Source organism: Notolabrus celidotus, chromosome 6, assembly GCF_009762535.1.
Source record: "Notolabrus celidotus isolate fNotCel1 chromosome 6, fNotCel1.pri, whole genome shotgun sequence".
Classification (NCBI taxonomy): domain Eukaryota; kingdom Metazoa; phylum Chordata; class Actinopteri; order Labriformes; family Labridae; genus Notolabrus; species Notolabrus celidotus.
This window is the reverse complement of record NC_048277.1, coordinates 26,497,605-26,524,590: the sequence shown is the minus strand read 5'-3', so window position 1 is coordinate 26,524,590 and position 26,986 is coordinate 26,497,605. Positions and strand designations below refer to the sequence as shown.

Here is a 26,986-nt window from a genome sequence, read left to right as displayed (position 1 = left end):
CACTTTGAACTGTTTTCTTTCATCTTGTCCTTTTTCTCTTAGCGGTGATAAAATTAGGGGTAGACCGATTATCGGCGCTGATATTCGGCATTTTGACGGCAATTTAAAACTGGGTTATTTTGTCTCAAAATTCACTAAATCACGTGGCAGAAATGACACCGTCTGCAGAATCCATAGCCTAGGTTGTGTTCCATTTCTCCCTGCAGTTTCTCATCACAGGAGACGAGCTGAGCAGCATCTGTTGTGGCCCCTACAATTACTAGTGATTTAAAACTCATACAACCCCACTCAAAAACACTGAAATATCCCTTTAAAACAAAGATAAGTGAAAGATTAATATTTCAGTTATATTTACATTTGGAAAACTTTATTTACTGTAGAAAACTTTAGGGAGCTATTTATTTGTTTAAGTTTTCATTTGACTTTATAAGACATGCTGCTGGGCCTGGGAGCTTTTGTTTGAATTTTATAACAAAGATGTCTATTGTCTAAGATTAAAAAAAACCTTTAACATGTTGCAAATCTGAAAAGCTGTTTAATAAACATATGCTTAAAGCTAGGGTTGGTAGTCACGGAAAACTAGCATGAATTTGAATGTAGCATTTCCTCAGGACTTCGTCTAATCCATAGACTGTATAAAATATGGACGTAGTATCCGTGTTTTCACCCATCTGTTTCTGAAGCGCTGTTTTGAGGCCAATCGTCGGCAGCAGCTATATTGCTTCTGTCGAGCCAGTGTGACGTAAAGAGGTGGAGTTTGAGCCTCCTAGCCAACAGCTACAGTTTTCCCACAGGCAGCTGTGCCTCTCACTGGAAGACTTGTAATCTCAATATCTCCGAAATTGCCGCGTTAGAAAAAAATTCACCCCCCTCACAGTGAGAGGACATCGAGAAATTAGCTATTCAGACTACACTCGTCTTTTGTACCAGGCTGTAAACATGTTTATTTCTGCTGTAAAGATCGGCTTTTTCCCATTCATGTGTATGTGACTTCCGGTACAACTGGAGCCAGCCTCAAGCGGATCCTCGATGAACTGCAGCTTTTAACACTTCCGCATTGACTCATATTTTTAGGCCGGAGGTTACCGCTTGGTCTAATCCCTCACCCCTCCCCTCGGAGCTCCTCCAAAACGACCCCCCCGCTCACATGCACGAGCGCCGCTGATTCACGACCATATGATTGTGACTGATTCAAAACCGGTCCTCATCACATCGTTTGTGTTTTGCACTACATCAACTCATGTCTCACTCAGCAGTAAGAAAACACCAAAACATTATCATAGTGAAAGTTAAAAACACAAACAAACCTGAAATGTACGCGCAGGAGGCGGGCAGGACGGCAGGACGAGATTTGATTGGTTTCATATTTTGGCTCCTGATGGCAGAGATTGGTTGGTTTTTTCCCAGCTTTACTACGGCTGTAGATAGAGACTTTTTTTCGCTCTTTTTTAAGAACACAAATCATTTATTGATTGCCATCGGGACATAAAGATCACTTTAACCAGTATAACAAAAAGTGTATCTAAATCTGACTACCAACCCCAGCTTTAAAGGCATTTAAAGTGTTGGAGTTTGTATTATTCAAAATTTTGATGCCAATATTTCCCCTTTTACTGCAAATAAATATCTGCTCCAAATATCAGTTATCAGCCTCCTTGACTACTAATAATCGGTATCGGTATCGGCCCTGAAAAAACCATATCGGTCTATCTCTAGATAAAATATTAAATTAAGGGCCATGCATTCAAGCATTCAATGCTTTGTTTATTGAAAATGACAAACATTCTTCACAATACAAAATTATACAGAATACAAACTGTATACCGAGTCCAGTATAAAAAAGAGAACAATACAAGTGTTACAAAGTTTTTTTCATTGATTTGCAATCTCGTCTTCATTAACAGATTTCAAAAGAAAGACACAAAAATAACAACAAGGCACAGCCGGTACTATCTGAGAAGCATAGTGCACAAAATACATACAACACAGGCGACACATTAGTTTCACGCTGTGATGAACATTTAAAGGAAATTAAAAAAAAGATTGCTTTTTACAAGATTAAAAACGAGCTCTCTATGCAGAGTCAGCTTCTGGCTAGTCTTTAGCAGCTAGCTACACGTCTCTACTGTCCATGGTGGACAGGGTCATGTGGAAATGTGCTGTACTTTATCACAAAGAGCCACAGGAGTCTCACAGACATCGCAGCTCATCGTATGGCTTTTACCAAGTGCTTTCAACCACGGGAATCTGAAGCAACTCAAGTGCAAAAAAAAATAAGTGAGGTCACATACTGTCTCGGAGGACTTTTCTGAAGCAAAATGTAACAAATCAGATGAAAGAAGAGCGCTGCTGCAGATGATCGTGATAGAAACTCTCACGTGAGATGGATGAAGATTGTGGATTTTTTTTTTTTTTCCTCAGACGGTGGATCAGGATTTGTGGGTGTTGTGGGACAGGAGCAGAGAAGAGGGTGTTCCTTCCAGGTTTGGCAGGGGGACGGGCATGTGTCCGTTGATTAGGCTGGGGAACTGTGGAGGAAGAGAGAGGGGCTGAGAGTTAGCGAGGAGCGGACTGAAAGCTGCTTTCCGCTGAGGAACTGCAGCATTGTCACTGTGCTGGTTTCCTGTTTTTTTTTTAAGTTCATTGTGCCTCTTCCTTTTCGTCTCTGTCCCCTGTACCTCCACCACAGAAGGAGAAGTCAACAGTGTTTGTGCACAAAGGAATCCGGTTCGGTGTGTGTGTGTGTGTGTGTGTGTGTGTGTGTGTGTGTGTCTGTGTGTGTGTGTGTGTGTGTGTGTGTGTGTGCGTGTGCGTGCGTGCGTGTGTGTGTGTGTGTGTGTGTGTGTGCCTGTGTGTGTGCCTGTGTGTGTCTGTGGTGGGGGTGTGGTGTGGTGTGGTGTGTGTGTGTAAGTGTGTTTCACAAATGAGGAGCAGCTCTCGAACCAGTCCACCCTGTTCAGACCGGCTCCCCTGGGCTCAAACAGGAAGTATTCACAGGATTTCCTCTCCCTCTCACAAGCGCTGAAACAGGACACCTCTGCTTACTAAGTCTCGACCAGTTTCACAATCCGTGCTGTCTGCTTCTTCAACAAAACACATCTTGTTTTTTGCGTTTTGAATTTGATTTCTATTAAGTGAAAACCTGCATGAAAAGTCAAAACCTGCACAACCCGGACTGCAGAGAGTAGATTTAAGTTATACTGGGAAGAAAAACGACAGTAGTAACCTTTTGTGAACTTTTACAAACTGGTTGATCTTGATCTTTTCAAAAACTCCCTGTCATGATCTTTAAACAATTGCTGGTAAGAGTAGGGATTTTTCAGCACAGCTAAACTCACCTGCACATGCTCACAACTTCCTCCTTGGCTTTAAACTCCACGTTAACAGGCACACCCTGTGATCTCATTCACTTCTATTCTCTGGCCTTATTTCTTCCTCTACCCATCTACACCTGTGTGTGTGTGTGTTTCTTACCTGAAAGAGGGAGCTGTGGCCCTGCAGCCGGGCGGGGCTGAGTGGAGCGACGGGGCTCAGGCTGCTCCAGAAGTGGATCCCTGACAACAGCGGACTGTGAGCCAGCAGCAGACCGGAGGGAGTCTGTGAGGGGGGAGGAAAAAACAGAGTGGGGGAGATTTTGTGTAAATAAGAGGGAAACAGTGAAGACAACATTTTTGAAAGGAGAAACAGTGGTTGGAGAGTGCTGCTGCTGCTGTGAGGGTTTTTGGTAATGTGAAACATGCTGAAATGGTAAATGGACGTGTATTGGCATTTGGAAAAACAAACTGACGGAGCAGGAAGGAAGTCTGTGGTTTCTCCCCGAGAATACAGGGGTGACGTGTGGAGGAGAGGACGGTGGGGGATGTTGTTGATTGGGGGGAGGGGGGTGGTGGAAGAAAAAACATATGAAATCAATTTCTGCCTCTCTCTCCTGGTCTTCTCTCCCCTCCCCCTTACTTTCCCCCTGTGTCACCTCAGAGAAGTGAGCCAGTGTTGCGGAGGGACCCGGCCTCGCTCCCATTATTAATGGAATTATTGGAGCATATGGCATCACTTAGGGCCTCTTCCCTCCCTCTCATAGGCTGGACTTGCAGTGGATTTCTGTAAATCGCTTGTTTTCCTCTGATCTCTCTTTCTTGCACACACTCACAAACACACAGTGAGAGTGTACCAGTTTATACCTTTCTCAACACGCAGAGGTGCCTCTGATGTGGCGGAGGCGTTCTCCTTTGTAACAACTCCAACGTAAACACACACCAGATAGATGATTAAATACCAGTTGATGCTTGGAGCAGGGCCCGTGGGGTTACAGCAAAGATCAAAACAAAAAATGTCACAGCTGGATGAGTCTGACTGGATTTGTGGTAGAAAAAAATGTGAAAAACAACCAACAAGAAGCCCGGACATTAGTCATATAAGAAGCTACTTAATTATATGGACATTATATGAAGTAATTTTCAATGTGCAAGCTCTTTTACGTTCAGATTTTTAATTAAGTATGGAAACATTTCTACAGAGCCTGTTATTTACTGCAAACACTGGAGCAGTAATTTCAGTCTTTATCTCACAGACCTGCCCATTTGAGAGATTTACAAGGTTAAAGCCCAAACTAAACACAGACAATGACTCAGTGAATGAATCTAAATTTGTATTTCAAACTGCTTCATATTCCCTGTATGACAGGAGCACCACATTTAACCCTAAAATAATATATTTTTGATGTCCTCACTCTGTTTCTTGGGGAAATTAAGGCTTAAGTTTCTACTTAAATAAATAAAGCTTTGGTGTTTCCAGCAGCACATGCCAGGCTGTGTCAGGTGACTCTTTAAGGACACTGACACCAGACTGGTTAAATCCCTTCAAGTCCCAGTTGGCCCGCCAGGTCACCACACAGAGGGCGTTGAATCAGACAGTGTCAAACCTTAGTCTGAGATTTGATCATTATCAGGCTCGATAAATTCAGTCTGGCTCAGAGTGACAGAGTCTCTGATAGTCCACCTTAAATAATTGAGAGCAGAGATAACAGAGCTTGTAAAATGTGTTAAAGGGGAGTTTTGGGGTGTGTAGACAAGTCTCAACTGGAGAGTGATACAGCAGGTTTCGAGCAGTTTCAGGTGTCAGTCTAACTTAGATCAGTGCTGAGGAACAACTTAAATGGGTCACAAGTCCCCCAAAGTGCTTCAATCATAATTTACAGTCTCTAAATGAGAAAACCTTTCAACATGAACAGACACACTCACACACTTCAACTGTGTTGTGCTGCTCAGAGGGAATGATAGGTGTTTAGATTCACTTTAATCACCTGTGCAGTGAAGAAGGCGGGAGTGAGGGAGCCAGACGGCAGCGCGGGGCTGTTGAGAGCGATGGAGCCGATGTCGCTCCCTGCCAGCAGCAGGGATGGGGCGGAGATCTCCAGAGCTTTGGGCTTTTTGCTTTTGGGTGGGAGTCCATCTCCTTGGTTACTACTACTACTAGTAGAGCTTTTTCTGACACTGCTGCTGCTCCTCTTCTCAGGAGGCTGCAGGGCTCGCTCCCTGTGCCCAGAGGAGAGGTTCAGGGGCTGAGCGCTGTGGTCAGAGTCCTCCTCCTCCTCCTCTTTGGCTGCAGGGCTCCAGCTTCCCGTGGACCTGTGGGATTTGGTATGAGGAGAGGTAGGGGAATGGAGTTTGGACAGCCGAGGAGGGATGTAGGACTCTGGCTTTGAAGAGGGAGGGGGGCTCCTCTCGTTGGCATTGGTGCCAAAGCGGATGACGGAGCGCGGCTCCTCCTGGCGCTCCCGCAGAGCGCGGAGCAGCTCGGGCTGGTTCTGCAGGGAGCTGATGCTGAAGGAGGAGTAGAGACCTGAGCGGAGGTAGTCATTCCGACACTGCTGTGCCCCAAGGGCTGCCAGAGTCCTCCTCTGGGCCTCCTCCTCCCCTTCCTCTTCCTCCTCCTCCTCCACCTCCAGCTCAGAGGCCTCTCCTTCCTGCAGGGGAAACCTTCCGGATGCCAGACCCATCTCCACCGCCTGAGGGTCCATCTTCAGGATCTCAGGGAAGGACACAAACTTATAGACAAACTTCTGGCCAATCACCTTCTTGATGATGTTCTGCAAAAGAGGGAAACAGTGTTTAGGAAAATGGTACACAGCGTCTTGCAAGAGATAACGGGACATGATACCCCAATGAGCTACATGATGCTCTATCTTTGATATGTATACCTTCTGAAAGACATGTACAAATAAGGGACAGTCATATCGTTAGAAGACTGTTCGTAGCCAGTAAAAAAACAATCACATGGAAGTTGGCAAAGTAGAAATCTACAATAAAAGAAAAGGTGACACACTGTCTGAGACTGCAACCAAACATCTGTGTTAGAGTCCAACATCACTGCAGCTTTCTACTGAGTGTTTGAAGAGAAAGAGGAAGTGGAAGTGTCTCTCAGGGAAGATTGTGGCTTTTAAGAGAAGAACAGTGACTGGTTGGAGAAGCTCCGGCTGTTGTAGTTCACCTTGTCGTAGTAGTAGCGCAGCGCTCTGCTCAGCTTGTCGTAGTTCATGTTGGTCTTGTTCTTGCGCAGCCCCCACAGCTTAGCCACTTCCTCTGACTTCAGCAGCTTGAACTCTCCGTCTGTGGACGTCCAGCAGATCAGGTGCTTGTGACTCTGGTCCAGCAGCAGCTGCAGCAGGAACTGCCACAGAGTGATGGCACTGTCCATACCTGCAGAGAGAGAGAGAGGAGGGGGTGAAACATTTTGACTGTTGAATCTGACGTCAAAGCTCATGACGGTTGTTTTAAAAGTGGAACAAAGCCACTCAGAGGCATCAGCTGACTCAAAACTACAGACACACAAGCTACCTGCGAGATGCTACGACAGAATGCAGCATCCTCAGAGGGAGACATAAGCCCTTTGCTCCTTATTGAGACCTTCACTCTCTAAATTTGATTGTTTTTTTGTCCTGAAAGCTTCTTCTACAGCGTACTGACCAAACTGGGTGAATGTCTGCAGAGCGAGCGGCTTGTTTGAGCTGTAACATGTGGTGTTAGGAAGAGTAAACTGCTGATGAATAGAACAGTGTTAAAGAGTGAAGTGTAATGTAGCAGCACCAGTAGAGTGTAAAAAAAAAAAAACGTATAAGGAGGAACAACAGCTCAAGCCAGAAATATGCTGCGGTCCAACCTGGCCCTCTCTCCACAGGAAGTATGACGGGCCCAGGGTGGGTTATTCCTTTAATAGAGGAATGTGCAGCCTCTGAGCTCCTGTCTGCCTCAGAGGAGCTCACATATGCAGAGTGTGTAAGTGTGTGTGTGTTGTAGGGGTAGCGCTCAAGGGAATAATCCATCAGTGGAATGACAGATGATAAATTGGGAAAATTTTGATAATCAGTAGAAAGGTTAAGTCATTCATTAAACTTTTTAAGCAATTTCTAAAACCCCCAAAACAAAAATGGCAACCGTTCAAGCATCTCATATGTGCTTTGTTTTCCTATTGTGATTATTTACTTTTAAGATTTAGAGTTTTAAGTGGAAAATAATAACCAATATGAAGACACCCAAAGGACTCAGAATTACTTTGGTGTCCATTTTTTCCCTTCCTATTTCCCTACAGATAGTTTTTACCAGGAAACCTTTCTAAGAAAAATATCAGTTAGTGGCAGTCTGAGGGATTTTAGAGGGAATAAAGTATCCAGACATCACAAAAACATTTGGATAAATTACCTGATGAGGCTCAAAGTTAATTGCATGCAGCTGGTTCAATGATTGATAGTCACTGCCTGATGAAAATGGGTACAGCACTGTTAAATGTTGTCCTGTTGTGTCTGCTAGTGTCTTCTTTAACATTTCCTTATTGCTGTTTCCTGATTGTCTTGCTCTGTGTATTTTATGTCCATGGACACTTTCTCAAAGACAGTCATATCATGTCCTTATGTAGCTTTTAGTCATTTTTAATCATATGGTGCTATTTGTACTTTTCTTTTCTTCTCTTTTTTGTTTGTTTGTTTGTTTGTTTGTTTGTTTGTGTTTTGGTTTCTCCTCTACCTTCTTATTTTGATCTTATTTTATTTTTTGTTTTTGTTTAATCTTGATCTTTTTATGGAGCCTTTTTAACATCTGGCAAGGGACTACGGATGTAAACTAGCCTTTTGGCTAATCCTGGCATATTTACAGAAGTGTTAATTAATATGCGTGGTCCTTTTAAATAATAAAAATAAATAAAGTTGATAGTCATTATTAAAGAATTCTGTCATCACATGTTTATTGTTTCAGTTTTCTCAGTTTTAGACCTTCAGATTCCTTCATCATCTGTTTTAAAAACAGGAGGTAAGGTATGTCACAAAAAAAAAGTGTATATATTCCTCAAAGTAAGATATAGCTCAGTTATAGTTTCTACACATACTAACAGACCTGATAGTGTAATCTCATCACTGGGTAACAGGGATAATTGGTGCCTGATGCTAAATCACAAAGATAACAGACCGGCGTTTCAGCCACAGATCTCAGTCCAGAGAGGAGAGACAGGAGGAGAGCTGTACTCATTTCCGACACTCGCTCTCCCCTGAGTTTTCTATCTGCCATGCGAAACTACAAACCTGTCAAAGTCAGGACTTCCTCCTATTCTACTTCCAAGGACAAATGGTGAGGAGAGGGGATCCCACAGCAGGGGAGCGTTTCCCCAGTCCCTGCCACACTTCCCATCAGGGTCCCAAAGGGAGACAGGGTCACAAGATCGGATCATTGTCCCCCCCTCTTTTACACGGCTCCACCCTGTAACCCACTTTGAACCCAGATTTCAGTTTTTGTTTAAAACACTTTGTAGGAAAAGTGAAGCTTGCCAATAAAGGGCTGCTGAGCTGAGAGTTATGCTGTGACTCATAAACATTCATCTTTGCAAGATGTTGCTCAGAGGTCCACTGAAGTATGGGAGAAGATCCTTCAAAGTTCAGACAGTTTAACTATACTTAAGTGTAATAAGGTGATAATAGCCTCACTGCTGATTCCTTTCAAGATTCAAGGAAGCTTTATTACCAAGTGAGCTCGCAGACACAAGGAATTTAACGTGGTGAATGGAACACTGGTACTCAACAACAAGACAGTAAGGACACAACAAGACAGTAAGGACACAACAAGACAGTAAGGACAATAAATATAGGAACCTAAACACAAATCAAAAAGTTCTAAATAAAAATACTATCTGTACAAAGAAAGGTAAAAAAGTACTTTTAAAGACATGAAATAAGTTAACTTAGCCTAAGCCAGAGTGCACAAGTAGTAGATTAATATAATAATAAGATATGTTATGGAATAATTTACAATATTGCACATGTATGTGAAATATCAAAGGAGTCTTTAGTGGTTTACAGTGTGATTGTGATCGTGACTGTAAGAGTCGTGGACCTGTCCAAAGCAAGTCCTACAGACCTGATACACCTCTGCCCAGGAATACCTCAGACATTGTGGTGGTTTTGCTCCCAGGATCAGGAGCCCCTGCTGCGGATGCTCAGTCTGAGAGGTCTCCGTGCGCACAAAGCCATCCAGTGTGTTGGCTGGACGGAAACTCCTAATGAGATTAGATGGAGTGTGTGTGCAGACATTACTTAGCCATGACTAAATCTGCTCTCTTCCTGTTCGCAGACGGTGGAAAATTCAACACGGGCCCACAAGAAAAGCATCTCTAAACAGCAGCAGTGGACTCTGAAGCTCTTCTTACATTAACTTTTGTTTGCTTGCCTCTCATATAAGGGGAAGCTACACTTGTATCCGGGACGTGAAAGTTGCATGAAGTATTACGCACACAAGTCTGGATCACTATTCTGCCTACTGACTCATTTTCAAGATGTTGCTCGGACCGGAAGACGGCACATTTGTGTCTAAATCTGAGAACTAGTTCTGCTTCAACAAAACTCACTCGATGGAAAGAGTTTACCAAAAGATACAAAGTTTCCAGCAGAGACCGATCATGTTCAGAGTGGATAAACAGTCGCTGAAAACACAACCATGAGTTATTATGTATCAGTCTGAACAAGCCAACAAAGCGCCCTTCAAAGAAAGATGTCATTTGTTTTACCTGCGATGTCTGCCTCGGTGTTTTCCCTCCTCGAAACTTTCACGGTGAAGCTTGTGTGATTCCTTGTTTTTCCATGCTTACCGCTTCTCTACACAGTTGTGCTGCTCTGAAATCGGATCCTGGGCTTTTTCTTTTTCTGAGCAGGAAGTTGGAGCAGGCAGACACAGAGCCGGCTGACTTCCTCTCCCCTACGATTCCCCAGGCAGTTTGCCGTCTGTGTAAACACACTTTTCCTCCCCTCCTCTTCTCCACTGCCTGCCCGCTGACGGCCAGCAGTAGGCCTACGCTGCGTCGGCACACATGGAGATACAGAAACTCCTACAGCCCGTGAACTGACATCATCAGACCGCAGCAGCCTACTGTGGTGCGTTTAGGTACAGCTTGTTGCATTACATCAAGCAGGAGCTAGGGAGCTGATTAGTTTCATTTTGCGTCAGGTTGTGGAGCTATACTGGTTTAGTTAACCAAACAAGTTCTTAAATTCCTAATTAAGAAATTACAATTTTATATGAGAGTGTTGTCATTTTTATAATTTATTCACACCTGTTCCTATGTAATAACCAATTATTTTGTCTGAAAACAGTGATATAGAGACAAGACGAATACACAGTGGCAGTTTTAGACCAATTTTACTGGGGGGGCCAGGCTGGGGCCAAGGGTGTTGTCAGAGGGACGCGTTCAAGCCTGACAAAAGAGACTGAGAAGGGCGAGGACCGGCTGAGAACAAACTGGCAAAACATCAGTGCATCCCTATATACTAGACATATATACTACTGTGTACGATATCAAAATGCAGACTGACAGCAGCTGTTTGGCTGTTTACACTCAACATGAGTAGAGCTCATGGGCACAGGGGGGTCCAGGTTCAGTTTTACAGGGGCACTGGCCCCTCCCCAGAACCGCCACTGCGAATACAGGACCACAGAGCCCCTGAAGTCCCGAAAATATACATGTTTTCTGTATTGTGCGCACAGGATATTATCATGTACACACAAGATAATTATCTTTTTCGCACAAGTTTTTATCTAGTACACACAAGATCAGGGGCGTGGGGGAAAAGTGTGACTGACTACCTAGGGCCCAAATGTGGTGGGGGGCCCTTCATGTGCCTGAAATAAAATGTGTTTCCTACTACACTTTTCTTTTGTTTTGTTATAACTGCAATAAGATAATTAAAATTATCTGAATAAATAAACAAACATTCAGAGTTCCTTTCTGGAATTTCCTTTTTCCTTTCGCTGCTTAGCTCTCACAGTGTTCAGCCCCAGCTCTGCTCACAGCAGAACTTTGTTTTGATTGGTCAGCATGGCGGCCATGCGGCCAATCACATGTGAGGATATAGGATAGAGGTGATGGAGGGGAGGCTGTGAATCATGGCTACATCTGTTCCTTCTGAGAGTCTTATCGAAGACAGGGCAAATACTCACTGAGAGGAGCAATTGGATCAGCCCATCCAAGCTGAGGCATCTGATTTTTCTTAATGCCAACCTGAACTAAGGACATCAATAATGTTTGCTTCCGTTTGGTTTGGGTTTTTTGGTGGATTGAGTTTGGTTCTACTTCTGTTTGCTTGAGTTGGTTCTGGTTCTGTTTGCTTTATTTTGGTTCTGTTTCTGTTTGCTTTAGTTTGGTTCTGTTTCTGGTTCTGTTTGCTTGAGTTTGGTTCTGTTTCTGGTTCTGTTTGCTTGAGTTTGGTTCGGTTCTGTTTGTTTGAGTTTGGTTCTGGTTCTGTTTGTTTGAGTTTGGTTCTGATTCTGTTTGCTTGAGTTTGGTTCTGGTTCTGTTCTGTGGATATGTTTGCAGTGTTTTGTTAAATTGTACAATAAAAAAGTTTGATTAAAATACTAAACAAAAGTGAGAATGGTTTTGTAACAGAATAAATGCACAAAACAAGGCAATTATAAGGTTTCTCGTAAAACAGTGTACGTAAAAGGGTTTTCAACACACAAACCATTAGTTTTTGCAAAGTTAAGGTAAAATACACGGCTACAAAAGATCCTAAATTAAGAGTCGTTCGGGAGTTGAAAGAGCCGGCTCTTCTTTTGGACCCGAACTTCCCATCACTAATTCACTGCAGTCAGTTATTCACATAAGTGTCTGATGAGGCATAACTTTTCTTTGAATTAAATCCTTCAAACTGGGGTGGCAAGGCTGTGTTTTAGGGTGGCACTTGCCTCCCTATGCCACCCCTGTAGATCCGCCTCTGGGGCCACCGTACAAACATTCATCCCTGAGATCAACCTGTGGAGGTCAGTGGTCTCCGGAGGTGTGTCACCTGTGGGCGTGGCCCCGCTCCAGTGCGTCTGATTGGCGGTTGAACTTCAGGCGGCTGAAGGTGGTACCTTGGAGAGCGGTGAACAGCACTCACTGCAGTAGAGTCCGGCCAAAGCACGATGCCTCGTTTTACGGTCCACATCAGGGATGAGTGGCTGGCGGTGCCCTGCCGGGACACCACCAACACGATGAGGTGGCTGGGACAAGAAGCTCTCAAACGCTACGTGAAGAACAAACCGGACAACGGCGGCATCGCGGCTGTTAAGGACACCCGATTTGTTGTGCGCAGGTGCCAGGGTTTGGGTTTGTTGGACGAGGATGACACCATCGAGGATGTACTGGAGGATAATGACTTCGTGGAGCTGGGTAATGACCTTTTGCAATTAAAAAGACGTGTGCATCACAATTAAAAGTGGAGAAGTTTAGAATATAGCCGTAATTGCGTCATTGCGCATGGTCAGTAATGTGCCTACAAATGGAGACATTATTAAAATGTTATTATAATATCTTATAACAAATGCAAAGTATGTATAACATGTATTATTGTCCTGGATTTACAGCTATCGAAGGCGACACCATGTCTCCTGACTTTATCCCATGTGCACCTGGAGTTTCTCACCTGTATCCTAAAAGTTGGTAACTGTGTGTTGGGTACTTATTATAATTTGTAAAAAAAAATCTCTATTAAATTATTGTTTTATGTTGTTACATTGTTTCCACTTGACTGGAGTGTAAAAGGGTAAAAATAAAATAATACATCACAGGATGACGCAATATTTCAGACTGTTCTCCTTAATCAAAATTTGAAACAGAACAGCAGCATACAAAGAACCTGGAGAAGTAAGTGTTCAAGTATCCTCTGTTAAAATTTAAAACACACTGTACTGGTGACATGTCTGTAACACTGGTCTTCATGTGCAGTATATCTGCCTGGATGGAAACAGCCTGACATCAACAGATCTGGTTAACTTAGGAAGGGGACTCTACAAGATAAAGGTAATGATCACAGTTCATTGGTTTCGTTGTAATTCCTGTTCTGTGGTAATCTTTGACTAAATGTAATGATTCCCAACATGTTCAGCTAACTCCAGAGGCAGACAAAAAGGTTGTGCAATCCAGAGAGCTGTTGGACACCATTGTCAAAGAGAATAAAGGTTTGAAAACATTTAAGAATTCTGACCTGATTTATTGAGTACTTTAAAACAGCAGCATTTCAGAAGTTAATGATCTCTTATTCTCTCCCTGATACTCCAGTTGTCTATGGAATCACCACAGGTTTTGGCAAATTTGCCCGAACGGTCATTCCTGTCAGCAAGCTCAAGTAAAGGAAACCTTTATTATTTGTTCTTTTGGTCAAAGTTAAATGTTCTGTTGAAGAATGAGTAGCTGATTGACGGCCATGTACTTCCTATTCCACAGGGAGCTTCAGGAGAACTTAGTGCGGTCACACTCAGCAGGTAATTGAACTTTGTAGAGTTTCAAAATCATTAAGAGATTTTGTGAAATTGACGAGGTGTTTTAGATTTCCTGCATTAGTATCTGAACCCTTAATGTTGTCTCACGGTGTTCAGGTGTTGGAAACCCGCTGAGTCCGGAAAGGACTCGCATGCTGCTCGCTCTCAGGATCAATGTTCTGGCCAAAGGGCACAGTGGAATTTCTTTGGAAACTCTTCATGCCATGATCCAGGCCTTCAATGGTAAAGCAGCAGCTTCATGTCACCTGAGCTGACCTGGGCCCAATGATGACAATCTATACAGATCATTAAAGTGAAGTCTGTTATAAAAATGAATCTCCATCTGTTGATCACTTTTCCCCTTCAGCTTCTTGCCTCTCCTTCGTCCCAGAGAAAGGGACAGTGGGTGCCAGTGGAGACCTTGCACCCCTCTCTCACCTGGCCCTGGGGCTGATGGGAGAGGGTAAAATGTGGTCGCCCAAGAGCGGATGGGCGGATGCCAAATATGTAAGATCCTACAGACATGCCTTTTCTGTATGACAATCACTGGCTTAATGTAGCAGGAAATGTACCTTTTGCTTTTGAGAGCAAAAGGTTGCGGTGTCCAGTAGGACAACATGTTTGCTTTTTGATGACCCTTGACCTTTTTCATGTTTTTTCTGCTTTCATCTTTGGCCAGGTCCTGGAGGCCCATGGACTAAAGCCAATAACACTGAAGCCGAAAGAGGTACTGTTTAAAAACAACCACACAGGCTCATGTTTGATTTGCCAGCATCAGAGATCCTAACCAAGGGTTCATTGGGAACACATTGTGCCTTCACAGGGATACACAGGGATGAAGGGGACAGAAGGCATGTTAGTTACAATAGATGTCATAGTGGCATCTTTGAGTAGAGAATAGATCCATCACATTCAGTGTTTCCCTTGCAGGGTCTTGCTCTGATCAATGGGACCCAGATGATCACCTCCTTGGGGGCGGAGGCAGTGGAGCGAGCCCAGGCAATAGCTCGGCAGGCTGACATCATTGCTGCTCTGACCCTGGAGGTTCTAAAGGGTACCACCAAGGCCTTTGACAGCGGTGAGAGGCAGCAGCAGCAGTGCTGGAGAACAAAAACAGATAACTATCACAAAAAACTTTACCTTAAACTTAAAGATTCGTATCTGTACCATCCTTCTTAATTTTCTGGTCTCCTCCTGCAGACATCCACGCGTTGCGTCCTCACCCGGGGCAGATAGAGGTGGCCCAGCGCTTCCGCTCGCTTCTGGATTCAGATCACCATCCATCTCAGATTGCAGGTCATTTTGCATTTACATTTAAAGTCAACATTCAATTTTAAAAATGCTCATATACACCCTTTAATATCACATCCCTGATGATGAAATACAGTTCAATAATATATGCCAACACACAAAAAAAAACCCAGATCAATTAATTTGTAGTCTTCAAATCTCATCATCCTTCAGTGGGAAAAAAAAACCTGTGCTGAAGTAACTTTAAGCTCCTGTGAACAACTTTTGGGTTGCATTGATTTTGGCGCCCCCTGTGGACAACACAGTACCTCTAATCTTTTTGCTGATCTGTTCTGTACACCTCTAAACAGTGTCTTCTGATTAAAAAGCCCATCCTGCTTATCTTCTACAGTCACTCACTGTGAACCTTTGCAGTGGAAAATGTAAACAAAGTCTGTTTCTGCAACCTACTGTAGCTAACTGTCTCTGACTCCTACCTGCATGAGTAGTTCCAAGCTTTACAAAATACTATTTAGAATAATCAATTTTGTTGCAGATGGTCTTGTTTTGATTTGTAGGTCATAAAGAGGCAACATTATTAATTTCAGTCTGTTTGATAACCAGCTAAAAAAGCCCTACAGGAGCTTTAACTTGTAAATAAGGAGGACATCCAGCCATCAATCATTTGTCATCCTCAGCAGCACAGAGCCAAGAGTCATTACTTTGTCAGCTAGCTAGCGACAACATGATTAATAGTTGTTTATAGCGTTTGTCATCTTTCAATGTACAAATTCCTTCTGACAAAATGTCCCACCATCTTATCCTAATTCACTTTGAGAAATGCTGCGACAAGCTATTTCAACTGGACTTAACATCTGGGACGCACTGTTGCCACATATCAAGACGGTCCTGAAACCCCTTCTATGGCTTACAGGGCTACAATTTGTAGAGTGTGCATGTCACAGTTTCCTCCCACACAACACACAAACATCTAATAAGGAATATTTCTTATTCTGAGCTGGATTACTGCACTGTGGCTGCCCACACCTCATAAATAGTTTGACATGGTCAAATTCAGAGGGTGTAATTCCCCTGGGGAATAAATAAAGTATAGCTTTTGGTAATATTATGCACCCTTAAACATGTGGTACTTAATGAGTATCATCTGGCGTTGGTTTGATTTTCCAGAGAGCCACCGGTTTTGTGACAGAGTCCAGGATGCCTACACCATGAGGTGCTGTCCTCAGGTAACCTCCGATCAAATTCATGTATACACCCTTGTATTAAAAAGCACTTCTCCTTCAGGATTTTACATCCTCCATCCTTAAACTTTAACCCCTGCTTTTGGAGATGAATGCTTCAGTGTTGACTGTTCTGTTTACAGGTTCATGGAGTCACCACGGACACAATCAAATTTGTCCAGAACATCATCAATACAGAAATCAACAGTGCCACTGACAATCCTGTATCCTTCATGAATTATCTGTACACATGATTTTATTGGGTATGAGATCACATCTACATTCTTTAACTGCCATAAAAGATGGTATTCGCTGAACGCGGAGAGACCATTTCAGGCGGGAATTTCCATGGAGAATACCCAGCGAAGGTACGCATGTTTTGAATCAGACAACTGTAAACAGTGTCTGTTGTAGATTTTGTTCTTCTCTCTTTCACTAAGCTTTCCTTTCTGTTAGGCTTTGGACTTCTTGGCGATTGCAGTCCATGAACTTGCCTCCATCAGTGAGAGGAGGATCGAGAGGTTGTGTAACCCTTCTCTCAGTGAGCTTCCTGCCTTCCTTGTCAACGAGGGAGGACTCAACTCGGGATTCATGATTGCTCATTGCACCGCTGCTGCCTTGGGTTAGTGTACAAAAATATATATATATTTTGTACTGAGCATTTTTAGCCCCTTTTCCCATGATATTTGAGCATGAACATTGACTTTTACCTCTGTTCTTTTAGTTTCTGAGAATAAAGTTTTGTGTCATCCGTCCTCTGTGGACTCGTTGTCCACCAGTGCTGCCACAGAGGACCATGTGTCCATGGGAGGATGGGCTGCGAGGAAGGCTCTGAGGGTTGTGGAGCATGTGGAACAAGGTAAGACTTTTTTTCTACAATGTTAATTTACAGGAGCAAATAGAATGCTAAAAACATTGATACAGTGATTATATTATAAAAAAACATTATTTATGACTTTCAAATGTAGATACTGAAAGACTTAAGTTAAATAATTTACACTCACATCAAACAAACTAACTAGTCAAAATAATGCAGAAATTATAGAAAGACAAAAAAAGGGGGAAAATAGGTCATCAAATACAAAACTCCTGCATCGGTAGTTTTTCAATTCAAAAGATCTGATTTCGACCTCATTATCAGTAAGATTCAGAGCAACTGGAAGCATCGTCCAGTAAATGGTGCCAAAAAAAAGTGCAAAGGTAGGTGTCGAAAATCCTGCCAGGGTAAACAAACCATTTGAACTGCAATAGCAAAGATTTGCATGGCAGTGAATGAAACCTCAATAAAATGATTTAGAGGTCATGCATAAAACTACATGGATAACTAAACTAACAAATGAATTCCTCTCTTGTTAAAAATTTCTCGCCTCTTTTTTGGTTCTGTTTTCTTAGAAAAAAAAGCACAAAAACATGCAAGGTTTGATGATTGTTGAAATATGTAAGGGAATAGCTAAGCGCTGTACAGCTGTTAGTCTTTTGATAGAGTTAATGAAGTTTTATTGAGTACAATAGATGCTACAAGCACTTTTATCTAATTTATATAATGGCTTCTTCTGATTTTTATGATACAAGATGTTTTTAATACACAGAAATGGTTCAGAACTAAAGTACAGTCAATGGACTGAATACCAAAATTACATAAAAATTGTGATTAACAATGTGTTTTATGTTTTATATAGATTTTATAGAATATTTTCTCTGTCATTTTCCATCTATTAGAGTACCATGAAAAGTACTTTTTAAATAAAATGTTTATTTGTTATTAAATGTTAGTAGTAGTTGTAGTATCTCTTCATCTAGAGGCTTTTCACTATGAGGTTCACATAATTCGAGTAGTGCTGAAACCTTCCTCAGACTGTATTTGTGTTATCATTAGCAAACATAACCCAGTGTCCTGTGAACCTGGGATTGGGTCCAGTCCACCTCATTGCATAATCCATTCTAATGTCTCCAGTATAAATCCAGGGTTATCTTTTAACACATCCAAGAGCGGTTATCAGATGTTCTGAGTGACATATTGATAATTAAAGGGGAAATGTCAATAAAAACTGTAATCCTTTATAGCAAATAAACTCATATTTAATAAGTAATTATGACGATGCACTTTGCCCACTCAGAGTGATGTTTTCTGTGATCAGTTCTTGCAATAGAGCTGCTGGCGGCCTGTCAGGGCATTGAGTTCCTCCGCCCACTCCGTACAACCACTCCGCTGGAGAAGGTCTATGAACTTGTGCGCAATGTGGTCAAGTAAGTCAAACAGATGTGACCAAGGTACAAAACTTTCTTTCTGCTGAAATGATGTGCAGGAAAGTTAATATTTATCCCGTTCTACCTCTGACTGTCTATGAATCTTAACTGTTCTGCCTTCAACAGACCGTGGTTTAAAGACAGGTTCATGTCTCCAGACATCGAAGCTGTTCACCGTTTGCTACTTGACCAAAAGGCAAGTGTAAAATAAAGAGCGGGAAACAAATGCATTCTTCCTGTGACTATAACATGTGCTGAATCGGGGGTGGAAGTACAAAGGTAAACATTGATTTTAAAGTGACATGTTTCTGTTTGCCTTCAGGTGTGGAATGTGGCCAAACCTTATATTGACAAGTATCAGACAGAGTACATCCCAGAGTCCCGTCCCATCTCTCCTACGGCCTTCTCTCTGGACCCTCCATCTTCCCCTAGAAAAAGAGTTCGTCATGAGTGAAAGCATTTCCAATTTTTTTACTGATATCTAAACTCAAAACCAACCTTTATTGAAAATTTTGATGGTTTGACTGTAAACCAACCTGTATCTGAATGATAGATTTATTTTGAAATGATGAAATGTTACTTTGACCCCTTGTGGACTAAATTCATGCTTTGATTTCTGATATAACACATATAACATTTTTAATCCTTAAGGTATTTGGTGTTTTAAGAATCAGGTTTACTTTATATACACTGCATTTCCCCAGTAGTTATTTGGATGCTGACGTTGTGCTACACCACCGAGCACCAGAGATGTATTTATCTAACCCTTTTTGTCCCTGAAAATGTGCCTGATTTAGTTTTTATTGTCACATGACTACCTCAGCCACTGTACCAGTTGGATATTAAATGTTTTAAATAATCATCCACAAACACTCAGATGTCTAAATGTTGTTTCTTCTGGTTTGATGGAAATAATCTGAAATGATTGTCATCTATACATTATTAACTTAGACATCACAGCAATAAACGTTTTGAAGTGGCACTTTGTAGCCTGCTTTCTGCTCATTATTTATCCTGTTGTACATTTTGGGAAGGTGTTGCTGGTTTCAATTTTACATTTTGAGACACACTACCCTCAATCAATCAATCAATCTTTATTTGTATAGCGCCAAATCCCGACAAACATTATCTCAAGACGCTTTTACAAACATAGGAGGTCTAGACCACTCTATGTCAAATTATGAACAGAGACCCAACTTCAAGACAGGGTAAGACTCAGTCTGACCCCACCTTAATCCATCATGAGCATTGCACATCGCAGTATCTAGCTAGTTACAGTGGCGAGGAAAAACTTCCGCAGCAGGAGGATGCCTACGGCAACTCAGAGGGACCTACGAGACAAGGGTCAGGGACTCCAGAACGGTCTATGGTTACTAACTTTCAATGGGACAGGCAGAGTTAAAGTAAGTGATGGGGGGAAGGGGGTGAGACAGGATCCCAGTGTGTCAGTGCGCCAGTTCCCCCAGCAGTCTAGGCCTATAGCAGCATAACTGAGAGCTGATCCAGCTCTAACTATAAGCTTTATCCAAAAGTTAAGTTTTAAGCCTAATCTTAAAAGTGGAGAGGGTGTCTGCCTCCCGGACTCTGACTGGTAGATGATTCCAAAGGAGAGGGGCCTGATAACTGAAGCTCCCATACTAATTTTAAAGATTTTAGGTAAGATCAGCAGGCCTGCATGTTGGGAGCGTAGTGTTCTAGAGGGGTAATAGGGCACTATGAGCTCTTTAAGATACGAGGGTGCCTGATTTTTAAGGGCTTTGTAGGTTAGAAGAAGGATTTTATATTCTATTCTGGATTTTATGGAAAGCAAGTGTAGAGAAGCTATCACTGGAGAGATGTGCTCTCTCTTCCTAGTTCTAGTCAGTACTGAGATACATTGAGATGTTAAATTAAATCAGTACAAGGACAAATAATAATACTGTGACGATACAAAACTACAGGAAAAGTGATAGCCAAAGAGAGTATAACAGATGAATAAAGAGCACAAACATTGATCTTATGAATCTTGATTAAATGCCAGTGACCTAAAGTTTGTCAGCATGTTTATCTGATAATTTACAAATATACAAATTAAACCCATACTAATACTTTATATCCATAAATCAAGCACTGTAATCTTTTCAGCTCTAATTGATGTAAAGATGAGAATATAAAAATGTAAAAACAAAAATAGAGTAACATTTCTTTTCATTTCCCACATGATCACATAAACATGTTCACACACACCCATACAACAAAGTATACACAGAGACTAGAAAAAAAAAACCTACCTGTCCAGGCTGAGAGGCCACCCTGCCACCCTGAGGTGCTGTGAGGAAAAAACCTGAGGATGATAAAATGGTAAATGTCACAGACCTACAAAGGCAGCTTCAGTCAACAAATTCAAAGGTTATACAAACAACTCATGACAGATAATAGCAGAGGGGGCAGAAGTCTCTTGAGCACAGAAATAGTTCAGCCTTACAATAACAATACAGGACCATCATTTGTGTTGCTGCACATTCACTTGTCCTTACATCTCTAATTTCACAATTGATGAATGCAATTTATTGATTTGACTTGTTGACGCTGCAAACTCTTTTAAATTAATAAAGTGTAAAGTGGGATTTCAACCAAACCTCAAACATATAAACAAATGTAGGTTACCTTACTACATGATTAAACAGGGGAATCTCTGTTAAAAGAAACAGTATTGTATCGATGTAACTTCCTACAGCTCAGGCTCATGTTAGATGGGCATGAACAAACGTTAATGGGCCTTGATGTACACACTGTACTTCAACATTTTCCTGGATGCATATAATGATATAATACACATCAAGCCTGCAGCTGTTTGAACCCATTAATATAACTAATTAATACAAACTAAAAATACTACACAGGTGGACAAAGTACACAGCTTCATTACTTAAGTCAAAGTATAGATACTCCAGGTCAAATATTACTCCAATACAAGTGAAAGTTGCTCTGTAAGATTATTACTTGCGTTAAGGAACTGAAGCACTTGCTTTTAAAAATACTTAGGTATTCAAAGTACTTCTTAAAAAATCTCAAAATGTTGTATTTTCACAATACATCAGTGCAGTCAAGTATACATAGGGGTACATTCTGTTACATCATGTTTATCTAGAAACCATTACTTAAAATCTCTAAAAACTATAACATGGAATAAAAAAAGCAACTAAGTCACTCCAAGCACCGAAAACTTAGTTTGAAATGTTTATCTGGAATGAAATAAATGTTATGTAGCTCAACACGTTTTCTCAGGTTGGACAGTGAATGTTTGTATGTTTGGGCAGAGTGGGAAACAGGGAGAACATTCCAAACGATACGTATCATTCTTCATTTCAAAAACCTCTAACACAGGCTGAAGATATGGCCATGGGTGCTCAGGTGGAGAATCATAGCCATCATTACCACCTTTACATGAACTGCAGGATCTGAGTGAAATTTGCTCTGAGTTTGCTCCACGTTCAACCGTGGAGACACACGATATACAGGTACGACTAAACCACTGAGACAAACAGAACTACACAAACACATTTTACTGTCTTAGGGATCAGATTTCAAAAAAGAGAAGGAAATTAATGAGCTGGCTTTAAAGCAAAAGTAGTGAGTAAGTAGAGCATTGATAGAAATGTAGTGGAGTCAAAAGTAATAAGTTCCCCCAAAAAATAAAACTCAAGTAAAGTACAGATACTCAAAAAATGTACTTAAGTACTTTACTCAAGTAAATCTACTCTTGTTACTGTCCACCACTGGGGACAAGCTATGCAAACTTCCAAATGGTGACTAATTTTCAGTTATAACAATCAACAAAATATTCCTATTTTCAATCAATTCAATTCAAATTTGCTTTATTGGCATGAACAAAGACATGTTATTGCCAAAGCACATAAAATTCATACACATACATTACATTATTCATTACATATTGTATATATTACATATTTTATACGCATTAATGAACTATGGTGTACAGCATATCTCAATGTCCTCACTTGATGCGGTATGCTCATAAAACCTTCACCTAAAATCAGATATTATGGGATGGTGCGTCCCTCAGAACAGCAATCCCTGTTAGAAAATTCTAAATAGATGCATGGATAGCAGAGCCCTAAAGAGTTATAGGGTGTCATCAAGCACAAGCAGCTATCAGACGTCAACGTAAAAAATACAATTTAAAAAAGTGACAATACAATCATTTGAAAGTAGGGGCACTGTAGAGCAAACGACATGGTGGTAAAGCGGGTCTACGGACCAAAAGTGAAAAAAACAGGTCTCCTTCGAGCCGGATTCGAACCAGCGACCTAAGGATTTCAGCATCAAGCCACTACAGTCCTCCGCTCTACCAACTGAGCTATCGAAGGGACGATACAACTGTGTGTGTCACTACAGTTTAGATAGAATTCCACCCCTCTACAGTGATACCACTTCTTTGTTATGATTTCTGTCGTTTTCACTGACCTCTGAACAAAGTAAACAACTTAAAGAACAATCACGAAAGTGCGGCGTTAGCTAGCTAGCTAGCTTATGTCACTAAGCTAACGATAGCTAGCATGCTAAGTCAACTGAAGCTCTTAAAAACGTAAAAGAAACGAATTGACCGTCATATTTTCACGCAGCTTTTTTTAAAAGTTGTTCAAAATAAAGAAATAATGGCGTTCACCTGAATTTGTATTCAGGTGAACGCCAATATTGGTCTAAGCTAGCTAGCGTAAAACACGTGTAGCTCTTTTCGTGCGCACCTTACCGAGCAAAATTTTTAAAAAAGAGAGATAGGCCTACTCTGCAAGTCTGAATACCCTTCTACTGACATTAAATAACCTTATGTTACGATGTTACAATGTCATTTAGCAGACGCTTTTATCCAAAGCGACGTACATACGAGAACAAGAACAAGAACAACACAATTAAATATCTAGACAAGATTAGTAAGAGTAACAAAGTGATTCAAGTCCATTTGGATGCAGGTACTGCCAAGCAGTGTAAAGGCAATGCACAAAAGTAAATGAGGATTTTTTTTTTTTTTAATATATCTGTCTGCAGCCACAAACAGGTGTAATGGGTGTTTAAGATCCATTTGTATTCATCTGTTGCCATATTTCACCTTAGTACCCACTAGAAAAGAAGAGCATCTATTTTATTCTGAGGGATGTTTCTCTGTCCCCAAGCTAAATATTTTTCCAGCCTTCCAACAACCAACACAATAAACGTTTTTAAGTGGCACTTTGTTGCCTGCTTTCTGCCTAGTATTTATGCTGTTGCACATTTTGGGAGGGTGTTGCTGGTTTAAATTTTACATTTTGAGACACAGTACCCTGGGATACATTAAGATGTTACATTAAATCAGTAAAAGGACAAATAATAATACTGTGCAGATACTACAGGACAAGTGATAGCCAAAGAGAGTATAACAGGGGAATAAAGAGCACAAACATTGATCTTTTGAATCTTGATTAAATGCCAGTGACCTAAAGTTTGTCAGCATGTTTATCTGATAATTTACAAATATACAAATTAAACCAATTGCAATACTAAGACTTCTAATCAAGCACTGTAATCTTTTCAGCTCTTATTGACGTAAAGATGAGATCATACAAATTTAAAAACACTTACAAATAGATGTGATCAATCCAGTTCCTCTATCCAACACTTTTGCACTAAGAGCTAGGTAAGTTGTTTGCTCTGCCATCAAACTCTACCAGCGCAAGTGCTTACCTTGTTCTTCAGGAGAGAGGAAATAAAGAAACTGTCAACAATCTCAGACACTAGTGAGGCCTACATCTTGAGAGAGGCAAATACAGCATCACTCTGTAATTTGAAAGCAGGAGGAACAGAATTTTGCTGAAAGAAGTTGAATATCCTGAAGACAGAAATTGTAGAATCAGTTCCTCTGACTGCCATCAAATAAAATGAGAATCAGAAATACGAATTCATTATTTCTTCTACCAAACCTCAAGCAGGTTATTATTGTGAACAATGTTATGTTATTCACAAAAATTTGCTACATTCAGTGATAAATTGCTTCAAATAAACACTTTGGCCAGTCTGGATAAAATGTCAACCACTAGATGGCAGTATACTCTTATCTAAAGAAGTACAAAATGTTAGACTCAAAAAACCTACTATGGAAAGGTATATTAGTTCTTCCTTTTGATTAAAACAATTATGGATCAATGACTAATAATAATAATAACAATAATAGTAAAAAAACAAATAAATAATAATAATACATTTTGTTTATATAGCACTTAACACAAAACAGATATTACAAAGTGGTATATCTCATAAAAACCCACAATAATAAACAAAGCATGAAGGGGAGACATATTGAACTCGCAAGACAATTTAAGAGGAACAGCTTAAAGGAACAGAAGAGTAAAAGAGTAAAAGAGAAACTACTAAAAGCAATCAAAACAATAAAACATGTAAAATCGGTAAAACAAATAAAAACAAGGAGTGAATAAAAGAAAAGCGTTAATAAAAGTAACTTCAAAATAAATGTTGCATCATGGATAAAACAATATTACAAGAAGGCCTTCCGATAAAATTATTGTCTATATTAGACACAAAATTCAAACATAACCCCTTATTTAACTACAACTCATCTACCATTAAGTGATTTTACCAAGACCTTCTGTACAACAGGACTTAAGATCAAATTAAAATATATAACATGCTGTTCTTTTGGATTTGTTGGAGGTTTAAGATTAAGACGCAAGTTATTTAACCTTTTACTCTGTGTCATTAAATCTGTCAGGTGTTATAACACCAGTGTTGCCTGTTACCCTGATAGAACAGATACTGCAGCCTGCCAGTAGTATTAACCCTGTTAATAAAGTCATGATTGTCTGCATACATAAACTGAAACAAACTGCAGTTTGTGCTCTGCTAGCCCAAAAAAGGAAATAGTTTTACATTTCTAAATCAGGACATTTTTTTAGTTACTTTACAGATAAAGATGATACATACAAAATACATAGTGTCATCATGTTAACATAGCTTGATGAGTTCTGTCAGAGTTAAGCTTCCACAGGTCTATACAATGATAAAAATGGTCCCCTCATTATCCTAAAGCTCTGTTAAAATGTTGTGTTTCCCATTAGGGCATCTATAATAATAACCCTGTAATAAAATGCATATTCCACTTAAATAAAAGTAGCAATACTTTTATCTCATTAAAGCCTTGCTGTACTTCTTTCATCATTTAGAAGGGTCCATTGTGAATCAATGAGTCTGTCGAGCAGAAAAGTGATGACAATAATTGCTTCAGTGAGGTTAGGGTTATGATAAATAGGACTTACTGTCAGGCTGTTTCTAAGTACACCCCCTCCCATCCAAAATGAAGTTATATTCATCTTGTCCTGACCTGTTCGACAGTCCGGTAACAGTTTATCTGCTCCATCATACAGTACATTACAAAACATGGGATTAGATGTATAGCCTATAGTGGGGGTCACACAGCAGACACTACTTTCAGAATGAATGGCGCAGAGTTTAAAGGGCGTATCTTGAAGACATGCTTTAATCATAAGTGATGACAGGAGGCCTCACAACCCAAATGTAATCATTATCCTCAATCATGACATCAACTTTCATATGTTTCATAGCTTTTTGCACTATTATCTTTATTTAAGTGAGTTAAATGACAACTTAAAGACACAGAAGGTGTAATTTTACCTGTAATGGAGCTGTTTTCTCTATGTGAAGTTTCAGCTTAGGACAGCCAAAAGACATCTTCATGATTAACAACTGCAGTTGAGGTCATCATCTGCTCTCCAAGATTCCAATGAGGGTCAAATCCTCATTGATCATCCCATGTGATGTCGGCTTTTTGGAAGAGGTACACCCACAGTGATTAGTCATGCACCTTATTCTGTTCGAAGAGTGTGTGTGGTGTGTCCTGATGAGTCCTACACAGTGATAATAAAAAGCCTTGCCAGACATTGTACAAACCACATCCCATTGTCCAACTTCTACACAGTAGGCCAGTGCTATAAAGTATAAAAAGTTGTCTTCATAGAGACTTTGGAAGTTATTGTAAAATAATTGAATATGCTAATCACTTATACTGAGTGAAACTGACAAAACCATGAGTGCACCAATTATTTTTAATTGAGCTGCTGTTACTGTGAAGCATCCCAACCAATTTCATATTCAGATTTAAAACAGATCAGCTTGCATTAAAGCTCCTGTGGTGACTTTTTGACGGGTAATGAAACTGATTGAAATGAATGCCTATGCCTCTTTTTTTTCAAGCTACAAAAGCAAACCAGAACATAATGCACAAGATTTATTATTCAGATGTAGTTTTTTTTAAAGTCTGCAACTGCTGCCCAGGGGTAGGTGTCAGACAAAATGATTAAGTGTTCACTGCCAAACAGATTTTAAAAAAAAATTTCCACAGTAAAGATTCACAGGAGATTTACAAATGGCTGTCAAAAAGCAATATGAGATTTTCCACTGCTTACACATTACAAAAGGACAAAATCACCA

At 40.7% G+C, this 26,986-nt stretch overlaps 2 protein-coding genes, 1 long non-coding RNA gene and 1 other non-coding gene across 4 annotated transcripts; 1 reads left to right on the top strand and 3 right to left on the bottom strand.

The window, feature by feature from the left end:
* Window positions 1-2,368: 2,368 nt before the first annotated feature.
* On the bottom strand, window positions 2,369-10,359 carry LOC117815080 (ETS domain-containing protein Elk-3-like). The gene is made up of 5 exons (XM_034686754.1): window positions 10,042-10,359; window positions 6,487-6,695; window positions 5,300-6,085; window positions 3,475-3,597; window positions 2,369-2,528 (listed from the first exon to the last, which is right to left on the bottom strand). Exons 2-5 carry the CDS (start codon window positions 6,691-6,693, stop codon window positions 2,430-2,432), a joined length of 1,215 nt encoding a protein of 404 aa, XP_034542645.1. The 5' UTR covers window positions 6,694-6,695; window positions 10,042-10,359; the 3' UTR covers window positions 2,369-2,429.
* Window positions 10,360-12,327: 1,968 nt separating this feature from the next.
* Window positions 12,328-19,476, top strand: hal (histidine ammonia-lyase). Its single transcript, XM_034685619.1, has 20 exons — window positions 12,328-12,681; window positions 12,876-12,936; window positions 13,128-13,155; window positions 13,237-13,311; window positions 13,397-13,469; window positions 13,570-13,636; window positions 13,735-13,772; window positions 13,887-14,012; window positions 14,137-14,276; window positions 14,449-14,496; window positions 14,700-14,847; window positions 14,970-15,065; window positions 16,188-16,246; window positions 16,384-16,464; window positions 16,543-16,608; window positions 16,697-16,862; window positions 16,965-17,099; window positions 18,379-18,487; window positions 18,614-18,683; window positions 18,810-19,476. The coding sequence occupies exons 1-20, from the start codon at window positions 12,435-12,437 to the stop codon at window positions 18,939-18,941; spliced, it is 1,965 nt and encodes a 654-aa protein (XP_034541510.1). The 5' UTR covers window positions 12,328-12,434; the 3' UTR covers window positions 18,942-19,476.
* On the bottom strand, window positions 16,347-24,454 carry LOC117814344. The gene is made up of 5 exons (XR_004631563.1): window positions 24,107-24,454; window positions 20,758-20,810; window positions 18,829-18,915; window positions 16,951-17,071; window positions 16,347-16,857 (listed from the first exon to the last, which is right to left on the bottom strand). It is a non-coding gene; the product is annotated as an uncharacterized LOC117814344 (long non-coding RNA).
* On the bottom strand, window positions 22,770-22,857 carry trnay-gua. Its single transcript is given in 2 exon segments — window positions 22,770-22,805; window positions 22,821-22,857. It is a non-coding gene; the product is annotated as a tRNA-Tyr (tRNA).
* Window positions 24,455-26,986: the final 2,532 nt, after the last annotated feature.